Source organism: Oryzias latipes, chromosome 16, assembly GCF_002234675.1.
Source record: "Oryzias latipes chromosome 16, ASM223467v1".
NCBI classification, from domain to species: domain Eukaryota; kingdom Metazoa; phylum Chordata; class Actinopteri; order Beloniformes; family Adrianichthyidae; genus Oryzias; species Oryzias latipes.
In genome coordinates, this window is record NC_019874.2 from 31,570,320 (window position 1) to 31,585,429 (window position 15,110).

The 15,110-nt window shown below is 42.5% G+C and overlaps 1 protein-coding gene across 1 annotated transcript; it reads left to right on the forward strand.

Moving 5' to 3' along the window:
• Positions 1 to 4,001: 4,001 nt before the first annotated feature.
• On the forward strand, positions 4,002 to 12,459 carry psmc4 (proteasome 26S subunit, ATPase 4). Its single transcript, XM_004078417.4, has 11 exons — positions 4,002 to 4,128; positions 6,347 to 6,445; positions 7,200 to 7,386; positions 7,490 to 7,636; positions 7,706 to 7,815; positions 7,898 to 7,991; positions 8,819 to 8,986; positions 9,058 to 9,134; positions 9,994 to 10,162; positions 11,957 to 12,012; positions 12,089 to 12,459. Exons 1-11 carry the CDS (start codon positions 4,096 to 4,098, stop codon positions 12,200 to 12,202), a joined length of 1,254 nt encoding a protein of 417 aa, XP_004078465.1. The 5' UTR covers positions 4,002 to 4,095; the 3' UTR covers positions 12,203 to 12,459.
• Positions 12,460 to 15,110: the final 2,651 nt, after the last annotated feature.

Here is a 15,110-nt window from a genome sequence, read left to right on the forward strand (position 1 = left end):
CTTGCATGGTCAAGCTGCAGCGTACGTCTCTGACCTTTAACCCCGCACTCTTCCATCCTGGAGGTCTGATTTCACGCCGTTGCTCCTCGTCTTTGGAACTCCCTCCATGGTCGTCAGATCGACTGTTTGAAGTCTCAGGTCAAGACGTTTTTATCCAGGAGAGCTTTAGGGGATTTTAGTCTGGATTTGGATTTATTATTATTATTGTATTTTATTACTTCTTTGAGTTTTGATGTGATTTTGTGCTACTTTTGTAAAACTCTGTGATTTCTGGGAAGAGAGTTACATAAATAGAGATATTCTATTCTATTCTATTCTATTCTAAGTCATCAGGATCACAGACCCGACTCTTTGTGGGACAGGAACCGACCAGGACGTTTTCCAGAGGGATGGTTTTCAGCAGCACTAGCCCCCCCCCCTCCCCTTTTTGCTTCACCTCAATAAGCTGTTATCATTTTTGGAAATACATGTGTGGCTTTTTTTTATAGCGATGATCTTTTTGTGTTTTTTGTTGTTTCAAAGTCGGGTCAGGGCTACGTTTATGTTATGCTCACCCCCCCCCCCCCCCTTCTCCTCAGGCATCAGATCTGCAGCAGTTTTTCAGTTAAAAACCGCATGTTTGTGTGGAGATGTGAAGCCCCCCCACCTCCCACTGCAGCAGGAAACGGCAGAAAACTTCAGTTATTGAGTCATTCTGTGGTGAACATGGAGGACCTGCTGCCGCTTCCGCCTCACGCTTTGCTGCACAAGTGAGATCTCACTTAAATAAAGGTCATTTTGTTTTGTCTGAACTTTGTCTGCTTTTGTGCAAAATCGTCTTTACACACTTTACACTTAAATCGATTCTTTTCTGAATCGATTTTTTTAGTTTATATTCTCTATATGTCTTTATATTTAGGTTTAAACATGTCAAGCTGGTCAAGAGTCTGGACCGTCTACGGGATCTGAGCGCTGGAGCGAGTCGGTGTGACGTCACCCAAATGACCCCGACCAAAACAAGTCAAACTCCGTCGCCATTTCTCACGATTCAGACGCCGCCATGTTGGAGCCGGACGTCGTCAGAAAGCAGTGATTGGTCCAAGTCGGTCTGAGTTTCTATGGCAACCGCTCTCACCAGTCAGGAGTGAGCTTGTTGGAAGGGGGGGGCAATGCAAAATATACGTGTTTTAAACGTTGGACATGGGGGCCAGCAGGCTCCGCCTACTTCTATTGAAGCATCTGATTGGTCCGTTTATGACTTGAACTAGATAAAAAATACGAAAAAACTTCCCTGGTGATCTATTCAACCAACTGATAATCATGTTTTTCTCCTTACGGTATGAATTTCAACGGTTATGCATATTGTTAGTAAATTTTTGGACATTTAAAGCAACACCTCCACCAGGTTTATTTGTTCTATTGATAAAACGCAGGTTTCATACAAAAAAGCCATTTTTATCTTTGGAAAACCCGGTTTGGGAGACTGCTATGACGTAACAAACTTAGAATCTGTTGTCAGAATTCCTGATTGAACTGAAATTTCAGTACATTCTTCTACTAAGTCATTGAGAGCAGTTTTTACAGTTAAATCTGGACTTCAGGGCCACTGTAGTTAATATTGTTAGATAAAAAAGAAATAAGTTGTGTCTGAAAAGCCTCAATACTCCCTAATGCCCAAAAGACTTTAGAAAGACTGTCCAGTTTCCTGGATTTTAATGTGATTTGACACGCTGGCACATGATCCAACACGCTCACATCCTCCAACACGCTGTTGAAGCTCCAACACGCTCACATCCTCCAACACGCTGTTGATGCTCCAACACGCTCACATCCTCCAACACGCTGTTGATGCTCCAACACGCTCACATCCTCCAACACGCTCGCACATGCACTTTCTGCAGGTTGTTTTAGTTCTAAGCGTTCTGTCTCAAAGGGAATGTTGTTGTTCTGACCACCAAACCACGCTGAGGTTTGGCGTCCAGGTCTCTGAACTTCAGCAGAAGAACCGGACATTCATGCGGTCTAAATACTGCAGACCTCAAAGCTCGTTGTTCCGTCACACAGACTCTGCAGTGGAGTTTTCTTCTTCTGTAGAAAGAAAAAAAGAAAGAAATTGATATCAAATGTGAAATCTAATGTTTATGAACTCTGAATTGTCTGAACACAGAAAGCTGCCTCCTTATCCTCCTCAGTGCTCCGGCTCTGGTCTGCAGAGATCCAGAACTTCTGCTGGATCTGAGGCCCGGGAAAACAGCAGAACTACTGTTTTCCTGATGTCTCTGGATCTGGAAGTAGTTTTTCCAATTCAGGCCCCAAATTCACAGAAAGTCGTTCAAATGATTTGTGGTGATTGTCCTCCATTGATGAATTTCCTTTTCTTCTTTAATGAAATATTTTGGATGAGTACTTTCTTTTGTACCACTTCTTAGTATTTAGAAGACTCCATGTTTTTTTAGGTATTAAGTTTGGTTTATTTTTTGGTCATCTTTTTTAGATATTCTTAAATTTAAGTTAACATGTACTTTTTGTGTTTAAACTGTCTTTTTTGTAAAGAGTTTTGGGCATTGGAAATGATGCATTCATTGTTTTATTGATTTAAAATCACCTGTCAGGACATGGTGGCGACCCAGAAGGCAGAAGTCCAGATTTGTGACGGGAACTAAAACGTTGATTATTATGAGAAAACTTCAAAGATGGAAGACTTTAAGTCCAGAAGCTGTAATTTTCTCTGTGCGTTTAATCAATTATGACTTCACGTCAATCCTATTATTCTATTTTTAATCTAACCTAATGACTGCTGTGGAAAGCCTCATTTTGAGGTATTTGTATTCAAATGTGTTCCATTGTAGCGCAGAAAAAGATCAAAATACAAATACTTTATGACGTTTTTTTACTAAAAGATTTCCAACCTTTATTTTTACACCATCAAGAGGTTTTTTTCCTCTCAAGGAATTCAGGTTAAAAATAAAACCATCAGGTGCAATATTCAACGACAGTAGGAACACTTTTCTGAGTAATCTAAAAATACAAACCACTAATTTCCGATAAATACTTTTATATGAAATAAACACATAAATAAAAGGCTTTTGTTTGATTCATAGAAAGTGACATTTATGATGAATAATGTCCTCTCTTCCATAGGGAACAGAGAAGATTGCAGCTAAGACGACCAAATGCTTATTTCTTTTTCAGACAGACCAGCTTGTTTTGTGTTCTGGAAGCAAAGCTGCACCTTTCTTTTCTCCATTTTCACCTCTCGGCACTCTTCTCCTCACCTTCCTCTCACCGAAAGTCAGTCAGCAGCCAATTAATGTTCACCTCAGGATGTGGTTAACACTAAAAAAGCATAAAAAAGGATTTTTTTTAAAAAGCAACTCAAATGCAAAAACAGTAACGTTATAGATTAAAAATTAAATCATAGAAAAAATATGACATGCTTATTATTCACAATTAACATGATAACGTGATGCCCTTAGTTTTACCAACACTTTGACACATGGGCAAGGCAGGAACCAAACCTGTAATCCACAAGCAGAGATCAACTGCTGTACCTCTGCACCACAGCAGCATGTTTGACAGACAAGCAGACCCCTCCCTCCTTCAGCTGCAGCTGCACACGTTACTTTACTTTACTGTGTTTCTGTATTTGTCAGCTCTAAAAACCTTTGGCAGTTTTGGCAAAACGCAATTAAGACAACACATTTTTAAAAGTTGTTAAATTTTTTTTTTTTTTTTAAAACACTGTTTTTGGATTTTCCGTTTCCCCTTTTAGATTTTGTTATTTGAATGACAAGCATTCCCTGTTTTTGTAGTTTTACAAACATTGTTTAAGTTATAAGTGTGTTATTATGCTGCATTGGATTTCCCATAAAGGCAAATTGTTGGTTTGAGGGTTGATGATGAGGGTTAAGCAGCATTTATGCCACTAAAAAGAAATTATTTATTTTTAGTTTATTTTATAAGTCTTTCCTTTTGTTTTCAGTGTGTGATTTCAACATCCACCAGCAGATGGCGGTAATAGCACTGCAGGATCTGTGACAACAGAAGAAGCTACGTTCATGATTTACGTCATCGCGTCTCCGCTGGTTACGTCATTACGTTAGTTCCTAGCTCAACATGGAGGACATGGTAACGGTGGAGAAGAGTCTGGTGAGAATTGTGACTTTTCTTTATGTCGTTGGAAAAAAAAACGATTTTACCGGAATGTTATAGGAAACGCGCGTGTTTAAGAGCAGCATTGACGGGATTTTGTTTCTGCCTGTCCGTGATAGTTTGACCATAAACCTGCCGGCACGTAAACCTGCCGATTCACGCTGGTCAGTCATTCATGCTAGCTGGTAGCGTTAGCATCTTAAGGTAACTCGGAGAACTTTTAAGGGAATTTCCTTCAAAAAGAGAATATTCCACAAGCTTTGAGTTATTTTTATGATCACGGAGGCTCAGTAAATGGTCATTGGTGTTTCAACATTGATTTAAAGAATATGGAAGGATATTTTCTCAAGCGGTGAAAATTAGCAACATGCTAATAATAAAACAGTGTTTCTTTCCGAAATCAGTTGGGGGGTTTTGGGACAGAAGGGATCTTTTTCACTCCAGATTTGTTTTTGTTTTTGCCAAATAAGACAATATATGTATATATGATGAAGAAATTAATCCAAATCTCTAAGCAGAGGGAAATAACAATTATCCCACAAACAATCTTATTTTATATACCAACTATATGCCGAGATCTAAATTAAATGGAAAGAATTTATTCAGTAAATAAAGAACCCAACTAAGAGTATCCATAAATAAAAGGTTATAGATCAGTCTTAATGTTTAAGTTTTTAAGAGATTTACAAAAAAGATTAAAGTCGCTTAAAAAGAAATGGGAATAAAAATGTTACCAAAAATAACTTAAGTTGTTGAGCAAAGCTGAATTTCTTTGGTCAATACAACAGAATTAAACATTAGAGGACGTTAATAACAGAATTGTATTTTTAGTGGAGAGCTGTCTATACAGGAAATTACAACCGCTTTTGAGTTTCAATGTCATTTCTACATATTTGACATACATTATCTTGCATATTAAACCTTAAATGCAAAAATTCTTTTCAGGGATAAACATTGTTTTTTAATGGACCTCTTTCTTTTTTGGCAGAGGTGGAAATGAAATTCTAATACGGTATAACAAGCATCTTTGTTTGAAAAATTTTTAGAGGAAATGTTTTCTATGTCAGGGAGGCTCTTAAAAATGTGTTATAGTGTTTAGACCTGACAAATGGACATAATCAACCAACAAGGATGGGAGATTAGGTAAAATTAAGGAATGTTGTACTTTTGAGCAATTGAATTAGATTTGAAGAAATTCCCTCAATGACTCCAGAATATTCTTTAGAAATGTAATCCAAATGAGGCTTGGTTTTTAAATCTGTGTGATTAAGAAAATGTACCATCAAAGGCCCATACTCCTTTATCCATCTACGTTTGGTAAAACCAAGAATTTTTGTTTGTACAGAACAAACCTTTTATTCCAGATTGATGAAGTATGAGGACGGACATTGTGGTGTAAATCAACTTTCAGTAGAGAAACATTTGTTCGTGGGATTCAGGAGGTTTGATTGGATTCATCAGAAAATTATTGCCTCCAACTCTAGAGGTTACTAGATTACACTACAGGATTTTTGATTTCTTTGTAATTTCCCCATTTTTCTTCATAATTTCATGTTTCCCAATAAACAAACTAACATCTTTTAATTCATATATTTTTTTAAATAAAACAGAGTTATGTAAAATGATCTTTTATTTAGTTTTATCTGCAGTGTCATGGTCACAACTCCAACATGCATGTTTTAGTTTTTTCCTAAATAAATAACTTAATTGGATTAAATACATTAGAAATGGAGCCAATATTGCTGCGCTTTGATTCTTTGCTTTACTTTTGCTTTTTCTGTGTTCTGTTAAAGGTGTTAATGTCTTTTATTTTTCCATGTTATTTCTGGGTTTACGTTAGTCGGTCGGTTGGTTGGTTACGGGTTCTAACCCCATCTGGTAAAGCCGTCCACCACACAGCCACTTATTTAAAACCTCTATAGATAATCAATCGTCTCATCCCTGAATGTAAATTAGTTTTCGGTTAATGATGCCTGAACCTTTGGTGCTGCCGTATGATCTTTGCTGGTTTGGAGCTTCCTGGCAGATAAAGTCGTTACAGGACGTTGAAGAACATTTCTGATGGTGAGGCACAGAACCTTCAGCTGTCACGATCTTACAGCAGCAGGCAGTTGTGTGTTTTGTTGTGTTGCACTCATGCTTCCTTCGGGCTGTGGAGCTCTGTGTAGATCTCTGATGTGCACCGCCCCTCCCTCCCCCCTGTGAATCCCAACAGGACGAGATGCCCCCAGTCCTGAGCTCCAGACCCCAGACTGGCCTGTCCTTCCTGACACCAGAACCAGAAGACTTGGAGGATCTTTATTCCAGATACAAGGTCTGCATGTGACGTTATTTATAATCCATTTCATCAAAGGCACATTTGAAATCCGCCGTGGTGGATGCAAACACTGAAAACCAGCACAGACGCTGAGGAAACGGGCAGATGGAGGAATTGGAGAGAGTAAAAGGCTGTGCTCCCCCAGGATGCTGAGAGGTCTGGGGGAGCAGCAGGAGGTGGTCTAAAAACTTCCACAGTCTGCTTCAAAGTCGCTTCGAATGTTCCCTCAGAAACCGGAAAACTGTTGAAGACCATTTCTGAAGGTTCAGAAGATGAAGGACGAGACTTGAGCTTTACTGACCTTAGAGCTGTCAGAGTGATTCCAGTTTGTTTACATCCAAACACAAACGCACAACTGTGGGGCTTTTTTACGCTGTTTGCTGGTTGGTTGAGTTCATAGCAGTAAACCTTTTTACTGCAAAGATATTTATTTTCTGTCTCAGCAGATGCTCATGAAAGAATGGACTGAATAATAAAATGACAGAATTATTTTTCTAATTTGAAAACATTGAAAGATGTTTCTGAGAGGTTCTTTACCAAACTTTTAGTTTGAAATTCTTCAAATCTGCACCCACAGCTCACCTCCGTCTGACAGGTTATCACTAGTGGCTGCATGAAATGATTCCCGTCATTTTTTAAATATCTGACTGATGGAGCATCTGTCCTCCAAGAAGAGCAGAAGTTGAAGTTCTGTGGCCGGTTCTGCTCACAGTTCTGAGCAGCTCGCTCTGCGGTCCTCGTTCCTTTGCAGAAGCTGCAGCAGGAGCTGGAGTTCCTGGAAGTGCAGGAGGAGTACATCAAAGATGAGCAGAAGAACCTGAAGAAGGAGTTCCTGCACGCTCAGGAGGAGGTGAAGAGGATACAGAGCATCCCTCTGGTCATCGGTCAGTTCCTGGAGGCCGTGGACCAGAACACGGCCATCGTGGGCTCCACCACAGGTGAGTCTCTGCTGGGGGGCATGGAAGATGCTCCCCAAACACTTGGAGGAGTGTTTTTCCTGTTGTGGACTCCTTATTCGGTCTGACCGGCTCCTCCTTTCAGGCTCCAACTACTACGTCCGCATCCTGAGCACCATCGACAGAGAGCTGCTGAAGCCCAACGCCTCGGTGGCGCTGCACAAGCACAGCAACGCGCTGGTGGACGTCCTCCCTCCGGAGGCAGACAGCAGCATCATGATGCTGACCTCAGGTGCGCCTCCCACTGCTCACTCCTCTCGGCTGCTGCTCCTCTCCCTGATGGAAGCTATTTGGGTTTCAGATCAAAAGCCAGACGTGATGTACGCCGACATCGGAGGGATGGACATCCAGAAGCAGGAGGTCCGGGAGGCGGTGGAGCTGCCGCTCACGCACTTCGAGCTTTACAAGCAGGTGAGGGGGAGGGCGAACATCTGCAGCCATTCTGCAAAGCAGGAGACTTCCTCTGAATGTGTCGTCCCGCTGTTTCCCTCAGATCGGCATCGACCCCCCCAGAGGCGTCCTCATGTACGGACCTCCTGGTTGTGGAAAAACTATGCTGGCCAAAGCCGTGGCCCACCACACTACAGGTGTTTGTTCGCCACATCTGCAGCGTTTTCCTAGATCCTCCTGATCATCAGGGACGTCCTGTGAGCCGCAGGAAACGAACACAATAAAAGCAAAATAAGACGGGAGACGGCAGGAAGTGGAAGTTCTGAGAGCAAACGTGTCTGCAACCGATTTAAACTGAACTTCAGAAGTAAAAAGTGTGAAAGGAAGCCTTTTATCGGTGCGGCTACAGTGTTTTCTCATTTTTAGGTTGTTTCCTCAGTTCTGTAGCTTATTCTTTAACAAGTTATTACTGATTAAGAAACACTTCAAAGACTCTCCTGTTCCTTCCAAGGTCATGACATACGTGTGGACAGAAGCTTTGTTGGTGGTAAAGACTGAACCAGAAGGGAAGGCTTAGTTAGGGGTTTTCCACATTCATCGTCTGAAACGTCTCAGCTGCAGCTGAGACAAACACAGACCCACATCCAGCTTTTGAGGGAGTTCAGGCTCAGAGTTTAGCTCCCTGAAGACGACAGCTTTGATGATGGGTATCTTCATGGAATCGCTGCTCTCCGCCCCTCTTTGTGGCAGCGTTCCTGTGGGAAAGACGACTTAAAGTCCAGATGCCGGGACTCAAGGCAACGTCGTCTCAAATGTCAAATTTCACAGACGTTAAAGTATCAAATTCGTCTTTTTCAGAAGATGAGGCCTCCCCTACAAATACTCTGAACAGAACCCAGTTTGAGACGGCAGAACCAAAGTTTGACTCCTCACTTACAGATTTAGGCCACGCCCACTCCAATTGTTCCTCAACAAGAAACGCGTGTGCAGGTTTTTCAGAATAAGAGTCTGCCTCTGTCCGCAGCTGCCTTCATCCGCGTGGTGGGCTCCGAGTTCGTTCAGAAGTATCTGGGTGAAGGCCCCCGCATGGTCCGAGACGTCTTTCGGTTGGCCAAGGAGAACGCTCCCGCCATCATCTTCATTGACGAGATCGACGCCATCGCCACAAAGCGCTTCGACGCTCAGACTGGAGGTACGCTCAGCGACTTTGAGGTTTGAGGTTTCTGAGGTTCCTCACTGCGAATCTGCTGCTTTGTGCCGCAGCTGACAGGGAAGTGCAGCGGATCCTGCTGGAGCTGCTGAATCAGATGGACGGCTTCGACCAGAACGTCAACGTCAAGGTGACGTTTGGATTCATTCAGTTTGATCTTCTTGACTGCAGTGACGGTCGGCTGCCTGCTGTAGCTCAGAGTTAGTGTAGCGGTTTTTGTTATCCTTTGAAAATCAACCAGCTTTGACAGACGTGCTCTTTTTTATTTTATTATTTTGTACTTCTAATGAGTAGAGGGGCGTGTCTGCTGCCGCTTTCTGGACTGTTTTCCAGCATTTCCGGGTCTGAAGGATCAGCTGCTGACGCTTGGCACTCACAAAATGCATATTGATCTCATTCCATTCAGTTTACAATAGTGATGGGAATCTGTCATGAGATTCCAAAAAGTTCCATTTTTGTTTAAATAATAAACTACAACATGCATGCCTACATTTGAACAATTGATGTTTTGGGACTCGATGTATATTCCTGTGATCCCATGGCGTATTTTTGACAGTTAACCAGAGAAATTTCGTATTCAGCACAAAGGAAAGTATTTAAAACAGACGTGTTAAATGTAAAACCAAATGTTGAATCGATGGTTTGTATTTTAAGTTGTGCACAGCTTTGTCTTTTATAAATATGTTTCTTTTGGACACAATCCTGACCCCATAGAGGTTCTCATGTCGATTTAATCAACTTCATGAAGACTTCTCAGTTTCTGTAAATTGTTTCTCTTAGTGGAAAATCTCCTAGCGCCTTTGGAAAAGTTGAATGAAAAACCTGATGGACCCCAGAGTTTTAGTGAACAGAAGAATCAGCCATTTGGTTTTGTTTCTTGTTGATCTGAACGTGTCTGGAGGCTCTAAAAGAGTGTTTCACGCTGGCGGGTTTGAACAGTGCTGAGCGAACACCTCGTTTCATGGCTCCTCCCCCTCGCTTCTCCTCAGGTCATCATGGCGACAAACCGAGCAGACACTCTGGATCCGGCCCTGCTCCGTCCGGGCCGCCTGGACAGGAAGATCGAGTTCCCGCTGCCCGACCGCAGACAGAAGCGCCTCGTCTTCTCCACCATCACCAGTAAAATGAACCTTTCTGAGGAGGTGGACCTGGAGGACTGTATCCTTCTGCACGTTTACATCAACGCTGCTGCAGCATCTCCTATTGTCATACCACCATTTACAATGACGGCATCATCCAGTGGCCAGCAGGTGGCAGTGTAGGCTGAGAGTGAGAAAAGTTCAGAGTGACTCCTAAGAAATGTCTTTGATCAGTCATGTGCTGCAAAGGCTTTCCACTTTATCCTGTTATACCAAAGATCTGTCGTTGAAGTTCTGCAAGAGGAGTTTAGGTCCTCCGGAAGAGTTTAGGTCCTCCGGAAGAGTTTAGGTCCTCCAGAAGAGTTTAGATCCTCCAGAAGAGTTTAGATCCTCCAGAAGAGTTTAGATCCTCCAGGGAAGTTTAGGTCCTCCAGAAGAGTTTAGGTCCTCCAGAAGAGTTTAGGTCCTCCAGAAGAGTTTAGGTCCTCCAGGGAAGTTTAGGTCCTCCAGAAGAGTTTAGGTCCTCCGGAAGAGTTTAGGTCCTCCGGAAGAGTTTAGGTCCTCCAGAAGAGTTTAGGTCCTCCAGAAGAGTTTAGATCCTCCAGGGAAGTTTAGGTCCTCCAGAAGAGTTTAGGTCCTCCAGAAGAGTTTAGGTCCTCCGGAAGAGTTTAGGTCCTCCAGAAGAGTTTAGATCCTCCAGAAGAGTTTAGGTCCTCCAGAAGAGTTTAGGTCCTCCAGAAGAGTTTAGGTCCTCCAGAAGAGTTTAGGTCCTCCAGAAGAGTTTAGGTCCTCCAGAAGAGTTTAGGTCCTCCAGAAGAGTTTAGGTCCTCCAGAAGAGTTTAGGTCCTCCAGAAGAGTTTAGATCCTCCAGAAGAGTTTAGGTCCTCCAGAAGAGTTTAGATCCTCCAGAAGAGTTTAGGTCCTCCAGAAGAGTTTAGGTCCTCCAGAAGAGTTTAGGTCCTCCAGAAGAGTTTAGGTCCTCCAGGGAAGTTTAGGTCCTCCAGAAGAGTTTAGGTCCTCCAGAAGAGTTTAGGTCCTCCGGAAGAGTTTAGATCCTCCAGAAGAGTTTAGGTCCTCCAGAAGAGTTTAGGTCCTCCAGAAGAGTTTAGGTCCTCCAGAAGAGTTTAGGTCCTCCAGAAGAGTTTAGGTCCTCCAGAAGAGTTTAGGTCCTCCAGAAGAGTTTAGGTCCTCCAGAAGAGTTTAGGTCCTCCAGAAGAGTTTAGGTCCTCCGGAAGAGTTTAGGTCCTCCGGAAGAGTTTAGGTCCTCCGGAGGAGTTTAGGTCCTCCAGGGGAGTTTTCTGGAATCATTTTAGCTGCTCTGATCGTTTGCCTGTTTGCTTTCCAAAAGCTGCTCTGAACTCTCAAAAGGTTCTGTTTCTGTCCGATCTGCCATTTCTCTGCATCATAAATCCTGACACTCAAATGTTCTCATAAAACGTGTGTCAGCAGGAGAAAGCTCTTCCGTCCTGTGAGGAGCTTTGCTCTGTCCTCATGGTTTCTTATGGATCCCATCAGGATTTTTTTTTAGCATGAAGACCTCTTTTAACCTATTGGGTCCTTTCAGGTTAAAAATACGGGTTAATGGCCGCCAAAATGTCCATCATCAGACCTCGACTGCAGCGGCAAAGGAAAACGATGCTGATGATCACGATGTGTTAAATAAAGCATCAGTTCACAGAGAAAGTTCTCCTCTAACCGCTTGTTTTTGTCCAGATGATGAAGTTAAAGTTTGTTTTAGAGAAGCCAGGGCAGTGATACAGAACATTTAAGGTAGCTGACAGGAACTACTTTTTTCGGCGTGCAGTATCACTTTTTAATGCACACCCAGCAGCCAATCAGAATGGAGCATTTATCGTCCCTAACTGTCATGCAGATGTTGCCCGACCTGACAAGATTTCTGGAGCGGACATCAACTCCATCTGCCAGGAGGTGAGATGCCGCTTCACTTGTCTCTCCTTCCTGCTGGTGTCTGTCTGACCTTTGTCCTCCTGTCCGCCGCCCTCAGGCCGGCATGCTCGCCGTGCGGGAGAACCGCTACATCGTCCTGGCCAAAGACTTTGAGAAAGCCTACAAGACGGTCATCAAGAAGGACGAGCAGGAGCACGAGTTCTACAAGTAGAGAAGGAAACTGCATTCTGGGAGCAGAGTGGTCCAGAAACGGGTTCTCTGGACGAAACTTACTGGAAACAGACTTCAGGTCAGACCTGTTTCCACCTCCAGATGAGTCAGCGCGTCACCGAGTGTGTTTTTTCTACAGGCAACTCCACTGGTTCCTCTCAATACCGGCCTCCACTGCAGGCCGGGCAAAGCCTTTGTGTTTCCTCATCTGACTAGACGTTCAAAAGAAATCCATTAAAGGTGTTTTCCATAGAAGAACCATTGCCGTCGTTCTTTTTCTGCCTCCATCGGCTTCAGGAGGTTCTTCTGTCTAAGCCTCACCTGATCCGTCGCAGCTCTGAAAACATCAAACCTTAATAAATCCACAACATGACAGCCAGTTTTCATGTAGCGACTCTAATGCTGAGTTTAGATTGAAGTTCCTCTCTGATCATCATTTAAAATGTTTCCAGTGCTCTTTTCATAAGGCTGATGCTGCTTTAGGCCAAAATTAAAAACACTAGTTCAGTAGAAATTCACCTCTGAGTTGTGGGCAAGACTGGCTCAGAGCAACCCCGCCCCCCTTCCCCTCCTCGCCCACGTCAGACGCATTTCAAATGACGTTTCTGCGTCTGATTTCATCTAATTCACGATTTCGCCAAAGAAATAGCCGGAAAAGCACATTTTAATCAAAGATTTCATTCAATTGAAGTGTTTTAAGGATCGTTTTTTTTGATGCGGCAATCAGTGCCACCTCACTCAAAAGTGTAATTCATAGCTGATATACATTATAGTGTTTTCAAAATAAAGTCACAGAACAATTTATGAATAAATGCAGATTCTGTCAGCTGTTCTTTGTAGGGTTGAAGGTTGAGATGATTTTTCGTCCACTACAGGCCTCAGTCACACGACTTCCTGTTTGCATTTTTCTCAGATAATTTCAGTAAAACGTCATGAAACCTTTTGATTTGAAATGGTTTATTTCAAGGAATAATGCACAAACATGAGGCGTATCAAACTTGGGATAATTATATTAAAGATTTCTACTGTAGCTGTTTAATTACATGATTGATCATCATCCAGTTCTTTTTTTTCCCGGATACTGTATTAATCCCTCAACGGGGAAATTCTTCTCTGCATTAGCGGTGAGCTGCAGCTGAACTGCGCTCGGGAGGCGGTAGCGTTAAGGGTCTTGCCTAAGGACCCTCACTGAGTGATGTTAACTGCTCGCCATTGATATGGTAATTGCCCCCAGTACCATTGTTTCTTCCCCTCCGGGAATCGAACCCTGGATTCCTGCATGGTAGCCTCTCACCTTACCAACCGAGCTACCCAGCCGCTTCCATCACTTTCATCTGTTATCGATGCCTCACAAACACAGTTTCAGGTCATTACGGATGATACAAAAGTATCAATAGATCACATGAATTACTTCATAATTATGTAAAGTAGATATTTTGTATGATAACACACACAGATCAGTTATCTAAAATATATTCAGATTATTTTCAGTAGAAAAATCATGTTTATGATTAAAAAATAAACATAACAATTCATGACTTTTTGAAGCAAGTGGAATAATATTAGAAATCATTTTAACCATTCTCAATAATTAAGATTTGTTTTTAATCATAATTATAAGGGTCCATATTGTGCAGGTCGGCATTCTTCCTGCTGATAAACAGCCGTTCTGCTGGATTTAAACAGTTTATCGTTTTCTTCGCTGTTCCGTCTGCAGACATTTGATCTCTGAGCTTTTGTCCGCTTTGACAAACTCGCTCTGTTCACCGTCTGGCTTCACTGAACCTGTTAGGCTCATCAGATTAAATGTCATGTTTTTGGACTGGAAACCCGTCAGACACGTGTTTGTGTAGCTGCAGTTTGACAGAAACATTGTTTCAACTTTCCAGAAAGTTGAAACAATGGAGAGGACGGCCTGAGGGGGAGGTGAGCTGTGCGCCGGCGTCTGCTCTGCCATCCGTTCAATTCCGCCCGACAGAAGTCCAGTTCACCTGCCTGCTCCAAAGGCTCCTCTGCTGATCCTCCGTGAAGGACGGACGCCGGCCTGACGATGCTCTGACGATGCTATGATGTGTCCAGAACACAACGATCCTTCTTTAGTTCAGGAGAAGCTGCTTCCTCGTCCACTGAAGATCCTCTGAGAAGCTGCAGGCCCGGTTCTCTCAGGAACAGAACCAGATTTTCAGGAAGTCCATTTTTTGTTTGATCAAATCTACATTAAGGAAAAATCTCCTCTCATAAATCCCATTCAATTATTGAACCCGTGTGTTTTTTAATGAAGGTGACCGTCGTCCCGCAGACGTCGTCTTTGTTTTTTCCAGAATCTTCTGTTTTCATTTTTTTTTTTTTTTCATTTAACCTTTATTTACCCAGGAATTGTCCCATTGAGATTAAGAATCTCTTTTTCGAGGGAGTCCTGGCTAGAGGGGAAACAATAAATTACATTTACAATAAAAATGTCAACATTAAAAACAAATAAAAATTAGAACTCATGTAAAACAGGTACAGTTAAAAGTGACTTTCTCCTCAAATTTCAGCTTGGATTTAAAAATATTCAGAGGAATGAGTTCTTTTAATTTCCATCTTTTCTGTAGAGTGTTCCATGTGGAGGGGGCAGAAAAGACAAAAGCCTTTTTCCCCAGTTCTGTACGAGCAAATGGAACGGCGAGCGATAGATGGTCATTTGAGCGCAGTCCGTATGATTCCACAGTCCTCAGCTTGATCAGGCTGCAAATGTAGGAAGGTAAAAGTCCAAGAAGAGATTTGTAAATAAAAATGCACCAGTGTGTGAACCTCCTGGTGGACAGAGAAGAAATGTTAAATTGAAAAGAAGGAAGAACTTCTAGAGAAACAGGAAAATAAAGCTGCTCCTGACGACCCTCTGATCATTTCCATTTGATAACTTTCCG